General features: G+C 35.2%; 2 protein-coding genes across 3 annotated transcripts; both read right to left on the reverse strand.

The window, feature by feature from the left end:
* Positions 1-537: 537 nt before the first annotated feature.
* Positions 538-26,886, reverse strand: LOC136809296 (PHD finger protein 12-like). 2 transcript variants are annotated; one of them, XM_067065813.1, is made up of 18 exons: positions 26,773-26,886; positions 26,208-26,392; positions 24,894-24,972; positions 22,851-23,077; positions 21,981-22,019; positions 21,059-21,191; positions 20,027-20,136; positions 18,836-18,893; positions 18,443-18,580; positions 17,978-18,169; positions 17,415-17,501; positions 16,420-16,558; positions 15,316-15,465; positions 11,881-11,960; positions 11,400-11,472; positions 7,651-7,734; positions 1,469-1,551; positions 538-1,044 (listed from the first exon to the last, which is right to left on the reverse strand). In XM_067065813.1, exons 1-18 carry the CDS (start codon positions 26,824-26,826, stop codon positions 592-594), a joined length of 2,364 nt encoding a protein of 787 aa, XP_066921914.1. In that variant the 5' UTR covers positions 26,827-26,886; the 3' UTR covers positions 538-591. The 2 variants fall into 2 exon arrangements, with proteins under 2 accessions (XP_066921914.1, XP_066921915.1); XM_067065814.1 differs by lacking the exon at positions 17,415-17,501.
* LOC136809297 (ficolin-3-like) lies at positions 5,196-6,353 on the reverse strand. Its single transcript, XM_067065815.1, has one exon. The coding sequence runs from the start codon at positions 6,348-6,350 to the stop codon at positions 5,292-5,294; it is 1,059 nt and encodes a 352-aa protein (XP_066921916.1). The 5' UTR covers positions 6,351-6,353; the 3' UTR covers positions 5,196-5,291.
* Positions 26,887-26,907: the final 21 nt, after the last annotated feature.

A 26,907-nucleotide genomic window follows, 5' to 3' on the forward strand; every position in this document is an offset into this window, starting at 1 on the left:
TTAAGTGCCAATGTCGTATATATCAGACATGGGCTATGTAAGAGGGCGAAGCCCTCCGTTAATGCCCAGTTTGAGTTAGAAATCGTCATTTTTCGTCTAGCTCGTAGAAATTGGATTGGGCTTCATGGTCAAGCAAAAAATAATCAAAAAGTGAGTCTTTCCAGTGAGATTTTAAGCAAAAAGTAAAAAAGAAATGCAAAAATTTGAAAAAAATCCAGAAACATAAGATTGTGAGCGTTTTTTGGAGTGATCCAAGAACCTCAAAATTTGGCCCTGCTTTACTCGATTCTGTCACCTTCTGGCACCAACATCTCGAGAGGAGTGTATTCCTAAATAAAAATCTGTACTAAATACCTAGAAAATGCCTCGTTTCAGAAACAGTCTCGTTTCACAACAGTTGGTATAGAAATTCTCTTGTTCCCCGCGCAAAAAATCCAATCCAAGTTCAATTTTCTCCATCGAATTGAAAATTCAATTTCTTAGTGGTGCTGAAATTGTATCTTTTCCGAAAACTTTTGACCAAATTTTCAGGGGGCGATGTTCCAACCGGCGGGGGTGCTGAAAACTTTGAAATAGTCTAATACAAAAATTTCAGTTCGTTGTGATTTCTTTGGGATGGTTAGAAATCGGTTTCTTTGACGATTCAACATTTTGAGCACCGCCAACAGCTTTTAATTGCTCTTTAGAAGCACACTCAACTATACTGAAAACAAAATGTAGACAACCAAATTTCACATAACTCCCATGATGCAAGACAGCCGTTCCTTCCCAGCCTGCACCGCTCCCACCAATCAAGCTTGAAGCACTGGCACGACAATTACAAGCACGTGTTATGAATTCAGTACCCAAACCTCTCGTGGTTCGACCAATAGGCGGCTTCTTGCGACGTTGCTGCATGTCAAGATATTTTGAACCGGTATCGAATTTGGCGTTACTTGATGTGACGTTGTGCTTTGGTTTTTCAGAGAAGTCGCACGAGTAAAGGACGTTGTCAACTATCGTCCCGTGTTCTGAGTAATTCAATAATTCAAATTGACGAGTTTCCTGTTTAAAATAAAAAATCTAGACTAGAGAAATATTCAAGAAATAGCTAAAATCAGTAACCAGACAGTGCAGGAAGGGGCCTGATCCCCCTCTTCTTGGCATCCCCCAACCTTTAAAAAAGCCTATCCCTCAAGGATTTTGGACAAAAATAGTTAACAAATATATGTGGAATATCTTTAGAGAGAAAAAGCGAAATAATAAACTTTTTCTTCTTTTTGACTCAGACTCTAACAGAAAACTTCCTTTCATGAAGACCAAATTTCATAACATTTCATTACTTACTTTTTTAAATTCGATTTTCTTTCATTCATCACTTTTTTAAATTTGATCATTGATTGTCTTTCAGTCACTTCAGGCTCTTTGAGTTTTCCTTACAATATTTTTGGACATTTTGAAGCTTAACTGCTTTTATGAAAAATATTACCTTGTCATAGAAGATGGTTGCATGTTTTCCAGACACATAATTACAGAATCCATAATTTGATAAACATAAATCCATGTCAGCCCCTATAGATGAATTGAAATTCAATTTGATAATTAGGATTGCCTCATAACTGTTGATGTGGTCCCCAGATCCAAAGAAAAAAGTTGGACGGCCATGTTCAAATTTAAAAATAATTATCATGGAAGACAATGAGCTTACAAATTGGTCTTATTCAAGACCAATGACTGATATATCCGACACGGGTAGTTGTAGAAACTTCACCCTTTAACGAGCCCCCCCCCCCCCCCCCCCCCCCAGCGGACCCTCAATTCACGCAATCACGCAATTTTTTTTCGAAATTCACGCATTCACACAAATTTTCCTTGAGTTTCACGGAATAATCCGATTTTTCAGAAAATCGGGAAAAATTGGGGAAACATTGGAAAATCGGGAAAACTACCCATAATTGGTGGAAAAAAGGGAAAATTTACGTATTCACGCACAAAATAGCCCAGATTCACGCATTCACGCAATCAAAAAGTGGATTTTCACGTTCACGCAAGTTTTTTCAATTCACGCATTCACGCATTTTTTTTTCAATTTTCACGCATTCACGCAACCGAAAATGCCCATTCACGCATTCACGCAAAAATAATAGAGCTTTTTGGATGAAATTTTCTGTAAATTTCTAACTTTTATTTAGCTTTCAAATAGCTTTTCAAATAAAAAAATTTTTTCACACCTTGAGCATGATGACATTTCTGACAGTAACGTGTCACAAAAATTGACACTTTTCCAATACAAATTTATTTTTTATGTCAAATATAACGTTTTTAAACCGTAATTGGTTGAATATTTAGGATAAAATAAGCATTTTAAACTCAGGCAACTTTTTTCTAAAGCCTTTGTTACTATTCAAAAAAAGGTTTTTGCTCACTTTGGGCATGACGAGTGACGTCATCAAAAAATCTTTTTGTCAAAAGTTACTTTATGTGACAAGGATCTTGTGTGCCAAATTTCATCCGAAAAGAGCCACTAGATCAAAAGTTAAGGGGTGGTACAGGAACAGCCCCCCTATAGTTTTGAACCACCCACCCCTAATAGCCAGGTATGAATAGGATTAACCCGAATGCGAATTTTGGATCGGATTCGAAGAATTCTTATTTGGTTCGCAAAGAAAGGGCCGATTCCGCTCTTCCGCCAACCATGAACCCCCCTTCATTCCTTATTGGGAAACCTACCCTTAGGGAGACACGTGCCTTAAGGTCGGACCATATGATATGAGTGCTCCTCCTTCCGGGCTCATCATCTTCTAGCGACGAAAACATGACCCCCGGCGTGCGAGTCAGATGAAGGGGACAATGGACAAAGAAGTTTAAAGTTTCTCATTTTTTTGCGACAAAGTGATGAAATTCAAAAAATTGATAATAAAATAAAGAAAAGAAAAGAGCTTGGAAAAATTTAAATTCAGCTAAAATGTTCAAAGTCTGAAAATAATTTTCTTCAAAAATTAAAACTAAAATCTAAATTAACAAGTGCTATAAAGGATATTAAAAAGGAAAATGAGTGTCTTTTGTGACGCAATAAATCATCCACTAGAAGCAAAATGTCTTCGAATGTTTTTTGTTTGCTTTTTTTTCACCATTCAGTTCTAGTATCACTCTAACATTGCAAGTTCGTATTTCTTTGACTCATATTACTTAAATGTCAGAAATTTTCGCGTCAAGAAAATTTCGCAAATCAGGTAGTCTAGCAAGCTAGACGACTAATTTATACATAGTAGAAATAAAGCAAAAAGTAATGAATGGAACAATTTTAGTCGTCTAGAAACCTTTGTGCACTAACTCCAAACAAAAGAAAAGTGTCAATATTGTAATTATAATTTTTTCCTGATTAAAATAATTCTGGGGAAAAAAGAATATGTGTGGATTTGTGTATTGAAAGTTTTTCATTTGAGTTGATTTCGTTTTGAGAGTTTGTTGTTGCTTGATAAATTGTTTTCTCGCTACGCAAGTTTCTATGGCGCGCCAAAGCGGAAATAAATACTATCTTTTTAAAACAATACTATCTTCGTTTAAAACATACTATCTTTGTTGTAAACATACTATCTTCGTTTAAAACATACTATCTTTGTTGTAAACATACTATCTTCGTTTAAAACATACTATCTTTTTTAAAACATACTATTTTTTGCTTAAAAAATACTATTTTCGTTTAAAACATAGTATCTTTAAAAAATAATACTATTTTTACTATCTTTCATACTATCTTTTTAAAACAATACTATCTTTGTTGTAAACATACTATCTTCGTTTAAAAAATACTATCTTTTAAAAAAATACTATCTTTTTTCGAATATAGGTTGCCTCGATTATTCAAATTTGTGTAATTTTCATTTTGAGGGGCGTGTAATGGGCGTTGGTTTCTTTTATGACATCCCATGTAGTCCCAAGCTAGAGCAGTTGACAGTAGCATTAGCCCCCCCCCGCTTGCTTGCCTTGGAAATTACACTTGGTGTAGCTAAAATCTCATCGCTGTCTGAGGGATGAATACTTCCTGTTCAACTAACTACTCCATTTAAAGCAGCTTTCAGGCATTTACACCATAATCAATAGAAGAAAAAAAGGACATGACCACATAACATTGAGATCAAAACCAAAACAGTGGTGTTTTCACCACATTTTGGACTTTCTGTTCCGCCATTTCCATATAAAGCATGTTGTTCTTTCCATCCAGCAAGCATGGTCCCGCCGTCCCACCATGCGCGGGTCATGCATGCAAACTTTAAAATGAGCGAGGCAAGACGTGCCAACCTCGTTTCCAGACTGTTTTCGAAAAGATAGTATGTTTTAAAAAAGATAGTATCGTTTTAAAATAGATAGTATTGTTTAAAAAAAGATAGTATTGTTTAAAAAAAGATAGTATCATTACAAAAGATAGTATGTTTTTAAACGAAGATAGTATGTTTTAAACGAGAATAGTATTTTTTCAACGAAAATAGTATTTTTTGAACGAAAATAGTATGTTTTAATCGAAAATAGTATTTTTTTAAAAAGATAGTATGTTTTAAACGAAGATAGTATTGTTTTAAAGAGATAGTATTTATTTCCGCTTTGGCGCGCCATAAGTTTCTACGTAGCTAGCCCCTGTATCTATAAGGCTGTTTATACAAAATAAATCCCGTATTATTATTAGTAGTAGTATTGGTATTATTAGTATTACACGCGTTATAAACGACTCCAGTCTACAAATCAGGTCAGTCGCGAAATTTTGCATGTTTTTTTTAATGACATTTAATTTCGCAAACCCGCAAATAAGAATAAACGCGAATTGCGAATCAAAAAAACAACTTTTTTTTCGGGAATTAAACTTCGCGGCTCATTTATGGGTCATTCGCGAGAATCGCTAAATTTTCAGAACGCTAATTTGTTTACACTTAAAGCATGTTCCATTCGTAAATCACTCTAGAAGAATGGAAATAAATATATTCAAGAGAATCACAGCGCAAACTCATCCTAAATGAATTATCAGAAAATTGTTATATATAAGAAAATACTAGAAGAAATGAAAGTCTGGCTATAAATTCAAATCATTAATGAGATTTCTTCATTAAAATCTACCAGAAGCAACGTTATCAACGTTACATATTTTGAAAGTTTTGAACAAAGATCGACCAAACGTATAGCAAGGGGCCCCTTTAGGGCGCTTCGAGCGGACCTGATAAGAAATCATTTTTCTTGGTAACCAGGGCATTCGAATTACATGGCCAGCCCATGCCATTTGACGTTGACAGAGATAGCTATCAATCGAATTCAAACAAACTTTATTCAAAATGTCTGATTTCAAACATCAGATATTTCAAACGCGATTTGCCTCGGAAACCAGACCAAAAGATATTTTCGTTCTCCTCATTCGAGCCACTAAATCTCCCGCCAAAATTGATCATGGTACAATCTCGGTACCAGCCTCCACCACCATGAACGGCTGCACAATCAACAGTGTTATTCAAATCGTGATCGTGACCCGCTGTTGAGAATTGCATACCGTTAGCATATTCCCAATCCGTTCTCGGGCTATTTTTTGCTCTTTGAATTGCGCCCGTTGTTAACTTAAAATTCTCCGCTTCGCTCCCCACTTTAAATCCTTTAAAAAGAAGCAATGCTTTTTGACCGTTCACATCACGAGCGGTAATTTCAATGCGCACGAAACCTTGAAGTTTAGTCAACTCGTGCAAAGCTTCCAAGCCGATCCAAAAATCTCCTTTCGGTAAACCAAAACCGGATTTATAGTCCGACCAGCTACGGTTGAAGTCAACCTCATTTGAATGTCGCCGTAATATAGTCATCCAAGCACTACCTTTACTAGGTGCGATACTACAAAAGACATCTTTAAACTTGCCAGGGCTGTATTCGATAGTATAGATACCACTCTCCCTGGCACCATTTTGAAAAAGTTCCATGCAATGTTTCCCTGTAGGTTTTTTAATATGGCAAGTATTTTGAGGGTCAGTTTCATCACATCCTATCGAACTAGGACTTTGATTCGGTTGACACGCTTTTGAATCATGCTCTTCATAAACGTCCGACCGCACGTTATCAATAAAATGATCTCTCGCTTCTTCTTTGACGTAAAAACGACATTGAAAATCCGTCACCGTCAGTTGCCGAATCTCTAACAACCAACATTGTTTTGGATCCAGCTTCAATTTATGAAAACATTGGATTTGTGATTTGGCAATCACAATTTTCTCAGGTTTGATCTTTTCTGAAACCGCTTTACCAGGGATGGTTTGTAAATATGTGCTCAAGCATTTGTTGGTTGCAAGACACAGTAAAACAACAATGCCAACAAAATAATTGGATAAATCAGCAGATAAAATCATTTTTTTTTTACTTTTTGATTTTTTTTATCCGCGATTCCCCCTTCAACGTAACACGCTTAAATAAAAATTTATAATCTCGATAAAAAACATTAGAAATGGGGTGAAATCCTACAATTAAATTTATATAATTTCTGAATCACAAATCAGGGCTTTTTTTAAAATGCTATTCACAATCAAGGGGGCAGCAGTTGCAAATTTATTTTCAATTAATATCTCCGTAGGGTACGACGTTAGTAAATAATCAGCAGGACCATGCTGGGTTTATTTGCTAAACAGACCCCCAGGTGAAGCCTTGTAATGGTTTCCACGCCAGTTAGGTTTTAGTCTTTTTTTTAAACCACAGTTAAGTTCCGAGCTTTAAACAAACGGCAACTCGTGTGAGTAGGATTTATCAATATTTGAAAAGTTATCTTCAATCGAAAAACTGAAAAGTACATCACTCAAACTTCCGTGCTGAAGCACTCATCATATGTACAGTAATGATTGTAAAACTTGAAATTCGACGTAAAAAGTAAAAAAAAACTGGATAATTTGTGCAATAAAACTAGGTAGTAAAAACAGTAGAAGGGTTTATAATATTGATTGAAAGGTTCTTACAAAAAATATTTCACAAAACCGCCCAAAATATTTTCATGTAAAATAAATTTAATCAAATTGATCACGTTGAAACTCGACACTACTAGCATATAAATTAACCGGAATAGGGGTAGTATAACACTTCGTTTTATGATTTCTTTCGGTTATTAAAATACAGTCAACACTCTCTAATTCGAACTTCTATTATTCGAATCTTTCTTCAATTTGATGAAAACCTTTCATCCCTTTGAGATCGAATTATAGAGAGTCACATGTATGATTTTTTTATATCATACTATATATTATTATATCTCACAGCGGGAATAAAGTTTTCTATCAAAATCCCGCCAATGGAAATAGAAACTTTATTGTTCAAAGCTAAAAAAAAAATACGGTAGGAATGATATTGAAGAGCATTTTTTTTATATCGGATTTCGAATCTGGATGAAATCAAAATCCTTTTTAGTGAGACTAAAATTGAAGGGTTATTTTCCCAACGGTGACGAGATGTCGGCAGTGGAGCGGGAGGTTCCATTAGGTCTGTGACACAGGAGTGTATTACAAATCGCGTAGACGATAGGACTTAAGATGGGTTTACCATGCCCATTGAATTAAATGAGTGCCGAATATCTGTAGACGGTAAACTCTTGTCATCCGATCCACAGACTGGGAATCAAATGATCAAAATTTTCTGAAAATTGAAAATTAAATCAAGGTGACCTACCCTGTCCAGTGTTGAATGACTTGTAACGCATATAACAAGCCGGACCCAAGCCGTTTAATGGTGACAAAACAGCTATTGAATTTTCTATAAGAATACACAAAAAAATAACAAATAATAATAATAATCAGAATACGATTTCTTATGAATTTCAGGTTCTACTAAAAAATCTGGTCCATTTTCTTTTTTCTTTACGATGAATTTCGATTTCTTATGAATTTCAGGTTCTACTTAAAAATCTGGTCAATTTTCTTTTTTTCTTTACGATGAATTTCGATTTCTTATAAATTTCAGGTTCTACTAAAAATCTGGTCCATTTTCTTTTTTCTTTACAATGAATTTCGATTTCTTTTGAATTTCAGGTTCTACTAAAAATCTGGTCCATTTTCTTTTTCTTTACGATGAATTTCGATTTCTTATAAATTTCAGGTTCTACTAAAATCGAAGTAACGAAAGTGCCAAATGAATTTCAAATTTCAAAATTTGAAAAATGAAAAATACAAAAAAATTTTGATTTTCAAATTTCGAAATTTAAAAAATTGTTTATACCCCAATCGACGTAATAAAAGTGCCAAAAGAGGTTTTTAAATTTTAAGTATGAATAAATTGGGCTATTCCATTTTTAAACTGTACAGGGGTATTGACGAAATTTTCAAGGGGGGTCTAAGCCTTGATTTTCCAAGGGGTTTTTGTTCCTTTTTCAGCTTTTCCAAGGGGGTTATTCAAGGTTTATAGGGGGTTCTCCCCTCATAAACTGACATCAGTTGTTTTCCAGCCCTTTTTCACAAAATTTAGTTTTCCAGAGGGTTTGTATCCCAATTTCCAGGGGATAATTTGCTATTCAATATTTCCAGGGGGGCTAGTGAAAAAAGTTCGTCAATACCCCTGTATAATTTTTTTTAGAATAGCCCATTAGAAGGTTAGCAATCTGTGTTGACGTCAACAGGAGGTACACTAAAAGTGCAATAATCACCTAAAGCCCTGCAATTCGAGTGATTCTATCTTTGAGAGAATTGATTGGTTGATTAACGTCACGTGACCCGTCAATAGACTTTTTGTTCCTAGTATACAGAAGTGTGATTTGCACACACTGTAACATCATAATTTGACCTTAAGAACGTTTAGGTAATCAACTTTACCATATAAGGCAAAGAAACCACGTTATGGGGGTTTAGAACGATGTTTACTTTCGACTAATATAGCCTAATATCTGAGACAATAGGCAAAAAACAGGTGGATATTTTGTCCCTTCAATTTCACGAACATGTTTTTTCAAAGATAATTCTATTAGTTTGCTTCTTAAATTTCAGATAAATGAAAAAAGTGTGACAAATATAATTTTTAAAATTTAAACCTTTAATTGGCACTTTTATTACAACGAGCTTTGTCCATAATTTTAAGCAATACTGTAGTCCCTGCGTCGCTACTCGCTATTTCCTAGCTGGTGCTTTCTATGTTATATTATTTCTTATACCTAGTTTTAGTCTAATTCTCGATTTGTTTCACGCGCCATTTTAGTTTTAAATTAATTCTGACTTCAATTCTTCTAATATCCCTACTCGTAGCCTTGGTTCCCTAGTCTCCATTCTGATTTTTAGATTTAGCCCATCTGTTCTTAGGTTTACTTAGTCTGTATTTTCTTCAGTGCATATATATGACTTTATTATATTCTAGTTCTATGAAGTTTTTTTTTTTTTTTTTTCCATTTGATGTTTAATTATTTTCAATTAATTTAATTTAGATAGTTGATAGCTCACTTATTTATGTCAAAATACTGGTCGTGTTTTGCAAAGTCCAGTACACTTTTACACAGCCTTCGGTGTTGCAATCTATGCAAGTTTTACTCATTCTATCTTACGCTCTGTCGTGATTCTATCTCACCGAGTTCTTAGATCTATTTTGTTGCTTACTTTACCTCTAGCCACCAATAGTACTTGAACCTTAGTCTAGTCTAGCTTATAACATTATGTTAGTATTTTTTTTTAAATATATTCGTTAATTTTTTATAATAGCACACATTGCGATGGCCTCAGCTAGCATACTCAGATACTCGGATTTGTTTAGGTTTTAGTCTAGCTCTATCACTATTCACATTTTACCCCTTATACTTCTTAATCCTAATCATTTTATTCGTCATACTAGCCCACCGCTTCGTCCCTATCTGCTTGTCCGCATACGGCCCCAATTTTTCTTCAGTATACTACCAGGTTATTTTACAATTTTTTTCTAGACATTGCACATATATTATATACAGAATTTTCAGGTGAAGAGCCAAATGTAAATTTTGGAAATGCCAGAAATATATCATTATTATTATTATTATTATTAATACTAAAAATTTTCCATTTTTTATTTTTCAAATTTTGAAATTTGAAAATTTTTACTTCATTTTAAATTTCAAAATTTGAAAATCATTTGGCACTTTCGTTACTTCGATTTACTAAAAATCTGGTCCATTTTCTTTTTCTTTACGATGAATTTCGATTTCTTATAAATTTCAGGTTCTACTAAAATTCTGGTCCGTTTTCTTTTTTCTTTACGATGAATTTCGATTTCTTATAAATTTCAGGTTCTACTAAAAATCTGGTCCATTTTCTTTTTCTTTACGATGAATTTCGATTTCTTATAAATTTCAGGTTCTACTAAAAATCTGGTCCATTTTCTTTTTTCTTTACGATGAATTTCGATTTCTTATAAATTTCAGGTTCTACTAAAAATCTGGTCCTTTTTCTTTTTTCTTTACGATGAATTTCGATTTCTTATGAATTTCAGGTTCTACTAAAAAACCTGGTCCATTTTCTTTTTTCTTTACGATGAATTTCGGTTTCTTATGAATTTCAGGTTCTACTAAAAAATCTGGTCCTTTTTCTTTTTTCTTTATCATTCATCACAAATTCTTAAGACGATGCTCAGACGTCACGGTTCCGTTCTGTTCCGAAACGAAACGGTTCCAAAACAAGTGTGAACGTCAAAATTCAAAACGTCAAAAAAGAAGACGTTACAAAACAAATAGATCGGTTTTGCTCCACTTTTTCATCGGAACGGAACTGCTTCGTTTTCTTGCTCCGAAACGTTCCGAAATCAATATGAACACACTCAATCCGTAACGAAAATCATACCGGAGCGAGACGTAACAGTAACGTAAGAACAGGACCTAAGGCTAGCCAATCACAGCAAACACTCTCCCTCTACTAATTTGCCAAATTCGATTTTAAAGAAACTTTTGAGAGAGAGATTCTTACGAAAAACTTTCTAACAGCAAAGGGACCATCAGTCGGATTTCACTAGGAAACATAGAACATATTGGAGTTAAAAACGTTCAAATCTAGTTTAGATATTAAAGAAATATCCGAAATATAATCAAAATTCAGTTCCTTTAACTTTAACCTTTAAACTTCTTTAACTCGAACCTCTATAACTCGAAAATGTTTTCTCGTCCCTACAGCTAACAATGTCTTATAAACATTTCACCATAACTCGAAATTTTCTTAACTCGAACAAATTTGTGTTCCCCGTGCGTGTTCCAGTTATGGAGACTCAACTGTTGCTTGATTGGTCTTCATGCACAGTAGCGTAGACAAGGGGGCGCAAAATTCGTGTAGGAGAGCAGATTTTTATGACACAGTAATTATCTTTTTATATTATGAATATATAATTACAGTGTCATAAAAATCTGCTCTCCTACACAAATTTTGCACCCCTCCTGTCTACGCTACTGATGCACACTATGTTCGAGAAACCCTTTTGCTTACTAGTTTCCGTAGTTTGGAGATGAATTTTCTTTTCGGTGATTCCTGGTTGACTGATCTTTGGAATCTGTTGACTCTGAAAATGAAACAAAAAAACGTTTACAATAATGTCAGTAAATTGTGGTGACAGAGTGCCCCATACATAAACGTAGAGTCAAGACAACAAAAAAACGTTAAAAAACTAAAGGAAATACAAATATGAACATGAACGTTAAAAAAGGGCACATCCTTCCCCCGTGTTGATTACGCTCGATTAGGCTAATTTGATTCGATCGTCGACTCCACTATTTATGTTAGATTGAGATCGTCTGGAAAAAGACTTAAGGGACCATTTCTTAGGAACCGTGACATAAAATTTCCGGAATGGGATTTTTCGGGCTCATTCATACGAAGACTGTATAAAGCTTAATGATATTTTAAGCTAAGTGAAAATTTAGCTTCTGGTCTAGCCGCTCGCTCTTTAAACTCAGTGTCTCGAACTTACTTTTTTCTCAACAAGCTGCTGCAATCGTTGGAAAGCCAATATACGAACGAGTCGTTCATCCAACTGTGATAGAGTCGGATCTATGAATCGAGGATTAATGGGTTTTTTATAAAGATTTATTTCTATAAGAATAACTGGGTGAGTCTTATACACTAGGGCCATAGTCTAAAAGAATAAAAAAATAGAATGATACATGCTCACCCTGAGTCATAGAATGCTGTTCTTATTTTCAAAAAAGGTGATTGGGACAATTTGAGTTTACAAACAATTTAAGTGCTGTTTGTTGTACTGTCAGGCACTGTTATCATTTTGTCCAGATCTCGTCTAAATAGGTCTGGTTGGCCAGTGTGTTAATTAGGGATAGGTTTAAGGTCACCCTACACAATAGTAAGCTCCTTGCTTTTAAGCTCTCCTAGATTCGGAGTTTTAGGGACGAAGAAGATATGGCGCAGTCTTAGATTTAGAACACCATGGGCGCAGTCTAATAAACCGATTCAATATGACATCTTTTTCACCCACGATCAACCATTTTTCAAAAAGATGATAGAAAAATATATACAGGATGATTCAGTAACACCTTGACGATAGATTAAAATCTTCAAATATTTCCCGTTTGGACCTACACATAGTTTTTTGCTTGTTTTTATTTCGTGGGTGAAATTTATTGATTTAATACAAGATAGGACAGGTAGCTTGTTTGAGGTTTGCTTGCATAGTCTCTAACTAGATTTTGCCGAATCGATCAATAAACCTTTAAGTTTACCAGGAAGGACCGAAAAAAATGTCTGAAGTCAATACATTGTCATTCTCAAAGCTAAAGAATTTTGACGTCATTTCCTGCTAAAGGCCGGTCTTCACTTGAGGGCGCTTCGAACGCTTCGATCGCACTTTTTCGAGCAAAGCTTCCACGCCATTGGTCTAAAGAATTTTTTTTTTTTTTTTTTTTTTTTTTTAAATCACTCTCAAAGTATTAAATTAAAATTGCTCTAAAGAAAAATGAAGCAATTCCATTGGCGCGATCTGACGTAACGGCGTATCTGACGTCAACTTTTTTTTCGAGCGCGAGCTACATTTTTATGACGTAATTTTTTTTCCAAGCAAAAGATTGAAGCCAAAAAGTGCAATCACAGCGCGCGTAAGTGGGGACCGGCTTTTGTTTCATTACCTGCCCCTCAAAAGTCGACCGTTAAATGATTGATAGGTGTATTACCACCAGGAATAGAAGTAAAATAAATAAAAATGATACAAAAAAGCATAAAGAAACCAGTCTACACATTCCAGAAAAATACGAATACACAATAAGGCACCATGTCTTTTTTGGGCGACAGCGAAGTTTCCAAAAATATTTAAAGTTACCAGTAGTGACGAACCATGTCTCTAAAATATATGGATATCATAATAGGGCGGGAAAGGTTTTGATCACAGTTGGGTCCTCTTTGTAGAATAGTTATATTCTCATAATATTCTCGACTACTTCAGGATGATATGTAATATATTCCTGAATTGCCTTACAATAATATTACGTCATCACTTTCAATACAGCTTAGTTGCAAATTATTGTATTTGGTAGAAAAAACCACCCATGATTACATAATTTTATCAAATCTTAACATTATGATTATCATGAATACTCTTAGCTGATTGGTTGCAAATGACGTATATAGAGAGAATGTTACATAATTTCGTGAAAGTCCCCCAAAATGAGTAAAAAATTTACGATTTTTCAAAGTCGTATAACAAAAATAACAAGCAACATGCTGAATGGACCTACCTGATGATGAAACTTAGATAGCAATAAGGAGAAAAACAATCATTAAGAAAATATAGCGCTTAGCGAAAATGCATTAAATGTCATCATTGATTGTTGATGGGGGGGAGGGGTTTAGGGAAAAAAGAAATAGAAAGTTCCGGTTGCAAAATTGCAAAAGTTTTATTGACAATTGAATCATGCTTGATGGTGGCATTGTTATCAATAATGTTTTTGTGTGAAAAAACAACGAAATATAAGGAAAAGTCCGATGAAAATCTGCAAAAATGGCGATTTCCGGCATATTTCAGGCATTTTCGACCGGAAAAAATTTTTTCTTAAAAATCGGACTCGGCCAAGTTTTGGACATTGCTAATACGCATCTTTGTGCAAAAAATCAGAAAAAACTAATGATGAAATTTTGAGAAAATGCCAAAAAACCGGTTTTTCCGGCATATTTCCGGCATTTTCGGCCGGAAATAATTTTTTTTCGAAAATCGGGCTCCGTTACATTTTGGGCATTACCATTTTGCACCCGGGGGGAGGGGGGGGGGGCAGCTGGGCAAAAGGACCGACGGGTATGTGCGGGTCCTAAGGGTACCTTTTCCAATATGTTTAAAATGCACTGTAAGGGTCGGAAAAACTAGAGATGCACTGTAAGGGTAGAAATTTCAGAAAATTCTTGAAAAATCTAGACATTTTGACCAAAAATGCTAGAATTTTGACCATTTTTTGCACGAAAGGGATCGAAAATTTGGGGGAAAATGCACTCTAAGGGTATGATTTTCACAGATTTTTGCTGCACTGTAAGGGTGCAATTTTAAAAGCCAATTTTTGGCCCGCACATACCGTCAGTCCGCAAACCCAGTGCCCCCCCCCCCGGGATTTTGCATCATTGTGCCAAAAATCAAAAAAAACTAATGAGCCAATCCTGAGAAAAGCTGGTAACAGACGGACGGACGAACGAACGGACGAACGAACAGACGAACGAACAGACGAACGAACGGACGGACATCGGTTAATTTATAGGACTTCTACCCCACCGGGGTAGGTCCAAAAAGATTGAAAAGAAGACATTGCATTGACGTCAAAAGAGGGCTATGCATCACTTTCGACAGCCCACTTTATGCCCTCTTTAATTCACAATAAGAATAGGCAGTGCAAAAAGTGGGCCAGCTAAACTAGAGCTTAGGGTACGATTGACGTCAAAAGTTTGTCTAAAACGTAACAGATTTCACAGGATTTCGAACTATAAATGGCCATATCTTTTTGTGTGTTTGAGTATAAGACTTGATGTAGAATACTAAAATGTAATAAAAAATTTCTGCATCAAAAGTCACGGCAGTACTACCAGTGTTTTGACCACTGGCCTATATATATCCCAGCCAAAAATCTTTGAGTTTTTTTTTGAAATTGGTACCCTAATTAATGGCGGCAATACTCAATAGCGGTGAAAATGCATCGAGAGCGCTAGATCCACTTTTCCTCGAATACGTTTGATGATGTAGTGCCGTTAGACGTTAATTTTTAACATTGCAATGGCTTCTTCTCGGGTACCAATTCCAAAAAAACTCCAATCAAAGATGGCAGATATAGCTTGGTCCAGGGATATATAAAGGTCAGTGATTTTGACCCCTCTACTAGTAGTTTACTTTGTAGTCGACAGTGAAGGTGTTAAAAAAACAAACCTTTCAAAATTTCTGAACTGATACTGCTGACCATTTGACTACCAGATGATGTTGAACTACCGACTGACGGGATTTTCGTCGACGTCGTTGTTGTCGTAGTAACAGTAGAAGCTTTGTTGATTGTTGATGATTCTACGGCGGTCTGTTGAGCTAGAACATTTAATGTTAAAAAAATATCGAACGAATTCCTACTTCGTCTTTTTTAAATTTTCTTAAAATTCTAATTACATTCTATACATTAAACATAAGGCAAAAAATGTTTTATAAATTGTTTGATAAATTTGAAAACAGAGGTAAAGCCGGTGCGAAGTAAGCAGTGTTTACTGTTTGTTCCAGCCCAAGCCCTACAGTACTGGCTATTAAGGCTGTAAACTCCGTGCATATATATTTCCCCGCGTTTACTATCCCTCTCTTCGTTTTCACTTTTTTCTTTGTTACTTGGGTAATTGATTTTTTAATGATACTGGATGATGAAACATTTTTACAAAATTCTTCCAAACGAACGAGAAGTTGTGGAAAGTTGTGTCAAATGATCTCTGTAATTCGAGTCTTTCTCAGTGGTGAAGTTAGTTTTTACGCAGCCAGTTACCACATACCTTATCGGGGAAAACTTCGTCGGGGAAAAGTGACGAAATTTTGGACAAGTGACGAATATTTTCCCCGACGAAAATTTTCACCGACGAAAATTTTCCCCGACGAAGTTTTCCCCGATAAGGTTAATTATGAGACGGAAAATTAGCCTATTTTACATATACTTCCCTACGACGGAAGAACCTTTAACATTGCTGCTTTCTCCAATTTTGAAAAACAATAGCGCTTCGTTATTCAAACGCCATTATTACTATTTCTCTCATTTGACCGAAATTCAATCATACACTGTCCTACAATCCTTTTCATCTTAATTCAAGAGTCGTGAAAGTTATTACTTTTTCTTTTTAATTCGATTGAGTGTAACTTGCGTGTAAGCATAATTAACACAAAGATCAACGGGATAGAATTTCGGTCAAACAGAAAAAAACTAATGTCTATTTTTAGATTCGCCACGGTATGCTATTCTTGTTCCCTCGAAGATCAGTAAATGAAAAACGTTGGAGTATATTATACCTGTAATAGCTGAAGGTTGAGCTTCTTCTTTAATGGTTGTGATAGAAGTTGTAGATGGCGCAGACTGTTGCTGTTGTCCTGTGTCAGACTTTCTATCAGATGATTTATTGGCAACAGTACTCGAAGAAGAAGATGTAACCTGGATTTAAAAAATAAACATGTTGAAAAATAAAAGAGCTTACAAAATACACAGCTACATACTTTTATTTCAATAGGCTTGCTTACGAATTTTAATTGTATGTTACGATTTGTTTTGTTTTATTTTATAAATTCTTATTTGAAAATCGCGTATAATAAACATTAACTTATTTATTCAAATAACATTTAGTTCAAGCGGGAAAGGTTGCTTTCCTCCGCTAAAATGTACAAATCATTAAAGTCTTTTTCATTTGCCACCTTAAGTGAATAGAGTCCGTGACCCTCGCAAACACAAGAGGCAAGATCTCAATAGGCTAAAGTTTAGTTTTGTAAGGATCTAATTTACAGTTAGATTGTAAATCCATCCTTTTTTTCCCGCAAATTTGCTTACGAATTGACGTCGCAAAATTTCGAGGGTTCTAAGGGGTTTCGCAAAAGGGAGCTGAAATAGTCAACCTGAGCCTTAAATTCAAGAGAACAAAAACAAAAATAATGCGCATTTTAAGTAAAGAAACGAATTAAGAATATATTAAGAACAATTTAAAGTCTGGACATTTTTAAAGAAATACACTTTTTTATAAGAACAAGCTATATAAGAACGTAAGGCTTCGCTGGCCAAAATGTTAAGAACAAGTTAAGAACATTTTAAGACTTTGTGGACTCAAAAACACCCGATTTCTTAGGAAAATGGTCAATTATGTTCACAAAAGGGTCAAAATAAGAACATGTAAAGTACATTTTTAGGCTTGAAAATCAAAAAGTTAAGAGCATCCGAAGGCTTCAAAAATTTTGGATATTCTTGTAAAAAACAACGTGTATGCGCAGCTGAGAACTGGTAAAAACAAGTGTAAACTGACCTCTGAAGAAGAAGGGGAAGAAGAAGAATCGACTTTCTTGGTGGTCTGTTCAGTCTTCAACTGTCTTTCTGTTGTCGTCTGTTCCTTCTATAAAAAACAAGGTCTCCAACGAGTTATTTCTAATGTTGTCAAAATTATACTATCTGTTATGAAAAATTCTGCACTAATAGACATTGGAAAATGAAAGTAACATATAAAACTTTTGATTGGAAAAACCTTTGGCAGTTTGACGGTCTACTGGTAATTTTGAAGAGAGAATAATATCAAGAATCTTGATATTTTGTACCTTTGGCTTCTGATAGCTAAATGTTTTTTTATATGAACATCCATAATTTTTGAAGCCTTGAAATGTTCTTAACTTTTGAGTTTTTGCCATTTTTTGAGTATTTTTGCCCATTTTCTTATGAAATTCGGTGTTCTAGAGTCCGCAGAGCCTTAAAATGTTATTAACTTGTTCTTAACATTTTGGCCATAGAAGCGTTATGTTCTTATATATTTTGTTCTTATAAAAAAACGTGTAGCTTGAGTATGAGCAACAAAGTGAAAACTTTATGAATACTTACATCGATGTCCATAGCTTCCGAAGCGTTTGTTCCTGTTGTTCCTCCGCCAGAAGTTGATGTTACCGAAGCTGATGATGGTCCTTTGCTGGATGTAGTCAATGAGGGGGTTGTCGAGGACGATGACGGCGTTCTCTGTGATGTTTCCAGACTTCCTGCAATCGCACATTGCAAATCGACCACTGATTTCAACCACTAGAAAAAGAGGTTGGAAGAAGATTGAATAAAAGTAATGTCAAGCAATGAAAATATAATCGAAGGCTAGAAGTGAATATCCATCGTGGGATTTGAAATCACTTATTTGCAACATAGGTTATGCAGACGCAATTTATCCAGCCTGGGGAAGTTTGGAGATTCACTTCTAACTATCGACTGTAGTTCATTTATACGCAAAACCTATCATCGTGCTATTAGAGGAACACCAAAATTTGTTAATAGAAAAGATTAGAAAATGGTTAAGTGTCTTACCTGTTCTTTTTCATCTGTAGTTGGTAGTGTAATCGGTCTCATGTGCGGCTCTAAGGGTTGGTTTACATGATAGCCATACTGGTCAGGGACCATTTCTGCTGGTGGGTTTTCGTATTGAGCTTTTACGATATCTGGTACCTAAAAATATTTACAGCATCGGATTCATATTGAATTCTGACAGCAAAAAGTATTTTTGAAAGTCCATATTTTTTCGGAATAATCTCTCATGAAGCAAGCGAGTATCGTGATACCCAGGTGAGGAGTATTGAAAAACTGTAAAAAAAGTATTACACCAGGGGTGGGAGTCATGAGTGGAGTATAAAAATAATCGGTGAGATTTGGACACAATCAGGGTGATTGGGCGGAAGGGCAGGAGGGCGGAAGCGGAATTACATTGCAAGTTCGTCTTTTCTTTGGCTGGTGTTCTTCTCTGTTCATCAAAATCCGCTCCCTGAAAATACAAAAATAGCGAAACTAAGTAGAATGCTTTTGGCGACTATGACAGAAAACCAACTTTAAGCCACCAGAGTCGCTTGGGCTTACGCTCTCAGCTCACAGCACTGTACTGTAGTTAAGCTCCGAGGTCTGAGTTCTGAGCTCCGCACGGAGCTAAACTAGTTCCAAATGGTCCTAAACCTGGTTGGACCGTTCAATTCATAAGATTGAACCCATATAGTCCAGCGAGGAATAGAAACGACGAGTGTTAACTTATATAGCTTAAAATCACTTAAAAATACTACTATAATCGTTGTTAACGCATTTTAAAGCATTTTAAATTTACTTCAAAAGAGATATTCATTGAATAACAGTCAAAGACTTTAATTAAAGTCTGTTCACGATAAGTGTGCACTCTTTTTTCTTTTACCTATAACTTTTGAAGGAATTCTTAAATCTTTATAAATTTGGTATCGTTGGAGAGATATTTGTGAGTGGAACAATTTGAAATAAAGAAATCTTTAAAAAAATTCTAAAAACGAAGATGAAAATGAAGAAGAAAAAAATGAAGATCTTGTAGAGAAGTGCTATAACTTTCATTTTCATTGGAGAGATTCTTTGATCTTAGGACTGCTTAGGAGGTCATCACTGTGAAAAAATTTTACTAAAATATTTATTCAAGATAAAGTTATGATACAAAGTTTATAAGTGATTGACCCCAAAAAACAGCAGAAAACAGGAGAAAACAGCGTTTTTAGACGTCAATCAGCTTATAACTTTGTTTGATATCTTTTGACTGAATGATTATTTTTGAGAAATTTTTTCACAGTGATGACGTTCGATAATCAAGGATTCACTTCAGTGAAAATGATAGTTATAGCACTTTTCTAATTTCTAAAAGATCTTCATTTTTTTCTTCTTCATTTTCATCTTCATTTTTAGAATTTTTTTATAGATTTTTTTATTCCAAATTGTTCCACTCACTAATATCTTTCCAATGATACCAAATTTATAAAGATTGAAGAATTCCTTCAAAAGTTATAAGTTAATGAAAAAAGAGTGCACACTTATCGTGAATAGACTTTAAATATATGCCAGTGCACATCTCAACAGAGCATTCTACTCTTACAGAGAGCACTTTCCACTTACTTTTTAGCACGATTGAAGAATTGTAGCTTGATGGTGTTATGGTTGATGTTGGATCTCATTTCTTCCACAACTTGAACGCGTTGACTGTATTTCGGTGTCCGGATTCCAGGCTGGAATAAATATATTAATGTTCACCAATGTTGTTTATACTAATGACGTGATTTAGTTTCGAGGGTACTTGTGTGTATTGGTTTTTAAATGACTCTTTTACATTCAAAAAGGAAGTTCTCTCTTAATATCCATATTTATTCACGATAAATATATACTTATTGCAAGGGAAAATACGATGAACAAAGTGGACTTTCGCTGATAAAAACATCTACAGGTGACTCTTTATAATTCGATCTTGAAGGGATCAAAAGTTCGAATTAGAGAGGGTTGACTGTATTCGAATCTTTCAATTATTTGAACTTATTCTCAAGTCTCCGCCTGTTTTTCTCATTTGGTTCTCACTAGTTTGAAGTCGAACGAGGAATATTATCTGTTCGAATTAGAGATTCGAATTAAAGAAAGAATATTAAGAGGGTTTTTCTTTGAGGGGGACTGGAAATAAGTTCGAATTGTAGAAAGATTCGAATAATAGAAGTTTCAATGAACGAGAGTCTGCTGTAAATATGCTCTCTGTAATTCGATACATTTTCCCTTTCAAAGTCCACAGAAGGGGGACTGAAGATCAGTTCAAATTAAATACAAATCTAATAAAGAGTACTTGAGAGTCATTTTGTCAAGAAATCAGGCAACCAAAGTGTTGACATAGGGTCCTCCAGGGTTCAGGTTCCCCCAATCATTTTGGTACCCCCAAACTTTTTCGAATTATAAAGTAGCCCCCAACTTTGAGTTTCCCCCTTTTTATAAATCTTCTGAATGAAAAGGTTTGATTCAAAATTGGAAAATTGGGTTAGTCAAGGAAAATACTTCATACAAAAACAACAGCCTTATGAAAATGCAGGTACCCCAAACAAATTTCTGGGGAGGTAGGCGGACTCCATGGTTGAGCAATTAACAAGAATAAAAACAAAACAACCAACATACGTGAAAATTCTCAGGGTGGTTGGGGCACATCCACAGTCCAATCGGCTCCTGTGCCAGTGGCGGCATTAGACAATCACGATGGTATACACAAGGACAAAAATCACAATAAATCAAATCCCCTATGCGACTTGTTCTGAATGAAAGAAAACAAAATTAAAGATTAGGCGAAAATAAAAAAAAATGGCCGGCCGGGTGAGAAAAAAAAATTTTCTGACCCGGCCGCAGACTTTTGTTAGTAGTTGATACGTTAGAATTCAGGGCTTGCTGCATACTGTTTGTACATAAAAGTTATGATCTTAAGTTATCAAAAATAGCAACAAAAAAATTTTTCCGGCCGGCCGCATGAGAGCTTTTTTCCTTCACCCGCATTCCGGAAACACTACATTTTTTTATTTTCGCCTTTTTACTTAAAGTAAAAGAAACGAGATTCATCTGACAAAGAAAATTTTAGTAATGAAGAATTTGGAGCAACTTGTCGATAAAGTGCTCAATACAAACAGTAAGTAATTTTAGGACTCACTTTTATTAAAACAACCTTTTCATTGTGTATTTTGTTGAAATTCCAAGCCCCTTATTTCATTCAAACCTCTATAAACCACTATTAAACCGGGTGTTTTAGAGGAGCAATCGCTAGTATCGAGAATTAATTTTACTCCCTTGATTTAATTTTCATATCACAGACAGTAAACCGTACTTTGTAAAAGTAATTAGTATCTTTCTTAAAATGCAAATTCCGGCTCTGTCGGCAAATAACAAAAGCGTAAAACACTCATTACGCCTAATTCGTACATGAAATAGTAGTAATTTGGTTATAGTTTACTAGAGAGTAGAAGGACTTGCTTAAGCCCATGCGCAAGTTAGATTTCTTAATTTTAGAGACATAAGCGTTGGTAGCTGTTGAACACAAGATTACATGACCTACTTTGAACAAATAAAACACAGTCTTTGAGCTTCATCTTCCCTAGAAAAAGAAAAAACAATAGATTAGTTATTGTATCATTAGTAGTATTGATCACTCAACAGTTTTGAGAAAAAAATTATCGAACTAGAAGTAAAGTAAAGAAAGAACACGAGTTTCAAATCACAGATATCATAAATGAAACACTAGATAGGGCTACGCAAAATAATGCGCCATATTTCTAAAAGTAGACTACCTGTTTTCACTGCAATGACTTCAAATTTCAGGCTGGCGCAAGCAAAAATGTGATATTAATTTATTAAGGATGGCTCATAATTTTGCTTTAGCTAGAAACGGAGTAGCCCGGGGGGGGGGCACTTATAGCTTTTTGATAGACTCGGTGGTGCTGATAATTGGCCCGGTGTAATTTAGCAGACTCAATTTTTCGGCTTTGGTTGAGGTAGTAGCAAATCGATACTATTATAGATTCAGTCCCTTTTTGGAACAAAAACAAACAGAAAGCCATAATAAACAATTGAGCAACCTTTTCGAAAGCGGGAGGTATTTTTTATGTTTTTATTATATTTTCATATAATATTTTTGTCATTCTGATGCGGTCATTAAAAAGCAAAGTTTGATCAGAAGTAGACTCTAGTCTAAAAATGAAGAAACTTTATCCAGTATTTTATACAGTGGTCAAAGTGAAGTTTAACATCACAGTTGGAAATGGACTTTGAATAACAAATCTTTCCAGATTCTTCATGTTCTGCAGAATTTTGTTGAATCTGGAAACGGAAAAGCCTCTTTTTCCACCTCGCTGAGACGGAAATCCGTCTGAGAAGGAAAAACTTTTATATGATAAATTTGTATTTCAAATGCACTAAAATCACTTACTTCTTTTTCGCTTGTACCGGTGTTCGTCGTTTCCGGTCACCGGGCATTACTGCGAACTGTTGCATTTGAGCCGGTAATTGGAATTCTCTTGGATTCTTATGGCGGAACATTGCGGTCAGCTGTTCGAATGGGTTTAGCCCGAGTTCACTATCAATAGGCGAGGAAGAGCGGCTAGATCCAACACTTTTTTCACTCATCGAACACGAAACTGATCGTTTAAACTCAGGCTAAAAGAACAGAATATAATGTGTTTCATTCATAAGCATTGGGATGACAGAAAAATGTAAAAGTGTAAAAATAGTAAAAAAGATAGTCAAATCTCTAATTCGAATCTTTCTGTAATTCGAACTAAAATATTCGTCCCCTCAGCCTGGAAAGTGGTTTAAATTATTCTATGGAATTCGAATCGTTCTCTTATTCGAATAACACTTTTGGTCCCTCGAAGATCGAATTAGAGAGAGTCAAACGTATTGCTAAGGAATCAAGGGGTGACTGATCCCTTTTAAAATCTCATTTTCACTCAGGTTTCCACGCGCCTATACGAGCTTTAATAGAATGATGTCATGATAATATATGTATAAGATCACTGATAGCCAAGACAATTGGCCCTGTCATCCTCTGAAAATAACTTAAGGACTATCTAAAAGTCAAAACAATGGACACAAGTCCATGGACATTAGCGAGGTGTCGATATCGATATTTCCGCTAAGACGTTTCCTACAGCCTTCGTTCGTACCATGGCATTATTCTAAAGGCTAGAAGGAGAATCAAGCGAAAATTCAGTCTGCCTTGCTTTTTTGTTAACCAATATGTAGAATAGTACCGTAATGTGAACGAAGGTTAGAGGAAATTTGTCCGTCGTCGTAATATATCCACCGATATTTTTAAGTACGCACACCCGGGGGGGCACACAATTTCGAAACGACGGTATGTGCCGCGCAAAATCTGCTTTTCGAAATCGTACCCTTACAAGTGCAGTTCAATATGGCTGAAAAGGTACCCTTTCAGTGCATTTTCTCTTGATTTACCCAACCCTTATAGTGCACTGTATTTCTCAGCTGTAAATCTGTATGAAAAAAGAAGCTTGGGAAATTTTCTGTTTTAAAGAAAAACTGAGAATAATAGTCTTGTCAGCTGTAATTATCAGACAATAGAAACTTTTTCAAACAAACGAGAAGTAAAAACCTTTCTTTTTGTCAATAAATTTTGAATTTGTTAAAATTCGACCCTTGCAGTGCAATCTCACAGAAACACACCCTTACAGTGCATTGTGGGAGGCTGAAAAACCCCACCATTAGGCGCGGCACATGGCGTAGGCCAGATCACATGAGTGCCCCCCCCCCGGGTGTAACTCCTTAACCTTTCAAAGCCGCTGTCTTTTTTTGAAAAAGGCCAAAAAGTTCATCATTTTTTTCTGGAAATTTATTCTTTCAAAGGCGATTTCTCGACCAGGACAAACTATTCAGATATCAACTTTGGTATTGTTGGAAAGCCCTTTCTCTCAGCTAAAAAAAATAGCAGATTTTTTTTCTCTGAATCGCAAGTGGTCAGGAGTTATGACCAGAAGACTGTGTATCGGTAAAATGACCTTTTCAAAACGTATATATACGTATTCTGGCTTCTAAGGGTTAACATAGACATTATTGTTTTTCATTTTTCATTTAAAATGCCTTTATCCACTTTCTCTTAGTACCAGTAGTCATTTTGGACAGTTTGGACCAGTTTGAAAGAATTAAAAATTTTTTTTAACCTTTCAAAGCCGCTGTCTTTTTTTGAAAAAGGCCAAAAAGTTCATCATTTTTTTCTGGAAATTTATTCTTTCAAAGGCGATTTCTCGACCAGGACAAACTATTCAGATATCAACTTTGGTATTGTTGGAAAGCCCTTTCTCTCAGCTAAAAAAAATAGCAGATTTTTTTTCTCTGAATCGCAAGTGGTCAGGAGTTATGACCAGAAGACTGTGTATCGGTAAAATGGCCTTTTCAAAACGTATATATACGTATTCTGGCTTCTAAGGGTTAACATAGACAATATAGTTCTTACCCTCTTAGTAACACCATTTTTACATTCCACACAAACCCAATCACCTGTCAGCACATCCTCTTCTTCCAACGGAGGATCGCTGCCATGTGGAAAAAAAATAAAGAACACACATTTCTTTAAACGCTTTGTAGCAGGAGTCTTTATGTCTGCATTAAACTAAAAGATTCTGATTTAGACACGTCCAAAAGAGGAAATTATATTTGTAATTTGGAAGTATTGTTAGGATAGAATCTTTAGAATCCAACAGGCCTTAAATCATTTGATTATCTATTCAAACGCTTTCGTCGTTTATAAGCTTCATTTTTCGAATTTTCAATTTTTCGACTATCAAAATATATACAAGCCCAGAAAACGTTCTTTTGTCAATCTACACAAAAAATTTGCCCTAAAGAATTTGGAGACGGAAACGTGTCTTAGCATACTTCACCGACGAACTTTGAACGCTAAAAACTGTACCATTCTTAGCGAGCACCTCGCCAAAAATCGGGATTTTTCATCCGGTTTCTTGGTGAGTTCCACTTTGACGATTTTGGAAAGCGAGCACCTCACTAAAAACCGGGATTTTTCATCTCGTTTCTTAGTGAGTTCCACTTTGACGATTTTCGAAAAACAGAAGCCTTTCAAGTGCTTTGACGCAAATTCGATTTTTTCGCTACTTCAGGAGTTTCGAAAGTTAAAAGTGACGTCAAAAAATCAAATGTTTAGAGCCCGAGAACCTAGGCTCAAAATAATTCGAAAAAGTCGCAAATAAAGTGGATTATTATCCGACGCGCGTAAATAGCGACATTTGATTGGCTTCTTTGCTGTCCAATATTTTCGAATATATAGCTTCCATGGAGGCTACATATTTCAAAAATTGACGTCACACAACGAGTTCAATGACAATTGAGCATCTTCTTTTTGACGTTACGTCACAAAATAAAATAAGACTTTTGAATAAAAAACTACCAAAAAACCAGATTTACAAGCATATAAATTGGAATTATGTTTGAAAACGAGAAATATTTTAGCGATGAACGGATAATAAACCATTTATTTGGACGCAGTCTCATCCAATATGAAAAATATTGGGCTACGAGAAAAGATATTGGACTCGGCGAAGCCTCATCCAATATCTTTTCTCGCACGCCCAATATTTTTGCATATTTGATTCGACTTTGTCCAATAACTGCTTAATAGACGTAAATTGCGTAGAAAAAAACGCAGGTGACGTCTAGCATAGGCTAAACTCATCCTGACAATTAAACAAAATGTTTGTGAAGCCATTGTCAAACAAAGTTTAACATAAATATTTCCTTAGTATAGAAAGCTTACCAGCATTGAAGATGTAAAGACGTTGGACAAGTATCACAGCATAACAGATCACCACCTTCCTTGCACGCATCACAACTATCACGATTTACCGTTCGTATGGTTCGGCGGTTGAGTGCCGCTTCTCTGGCTGCTTGGCGCCGCTTTGATTCTTCAGATTGAGGTGGTGCAATTAATGCTTGAATTTCCTAATTGAAATGAAATAAAGTAGCTATTATTAAAACCGTAAATAGTTTATAAAAGACGCGAGGGAAAATAAATTACAGTTATTTTCTCAAGTGACCCGATTGCCGATAGGGCCGTGGGGAAACGATTTAAAATGTGCTGTCATTTGAAAACCATGGATTCGTGAATGATAATTTTAGCAAACATTTTTTGTAATAGCATTTAAAATATATATGGAAATATAAACGTCGGAGACAAGTTTCATAATTTTTACAGAAGAAAAAAGGGGTTTGTTTAATAACAACCATACCACAAGACTTACGCAGAGAAAATTAAGCATGAAAATCGCAAAAGTATAAAATCCTCGACAAATTTAGATAGTTCTTATAACAAAAGAGTGTACCTCCATTATTCCACCAGAAGTATCCAAATCATACTGACCAGTTTGTTCTGACATCTTTTGATTTTGAAATTTTCTTTATATTACGATTTATTTCAATTTATTATTTCATGCTCTAGAATAAAAACAGAATATTGT

The sequence above is a fragment of the Clytia hemisphaerica genome, unplaced genomic scaffold (genome assembly GCF_902728285.1).
Source record: "Clytia hemisphaerica strain Z4C2 unplaced genomic scaffold, Clytia hemisphaerica genome assembly, whole genome shotgun sequence".
In the NCBI taxonomy this organism is placed as follows: Eukaryota; Metazoa; Cnidaria; class Hydrozoa; order Leptothecata; family Clytiidae; genus Clytia; species Clytia hemisphaerica.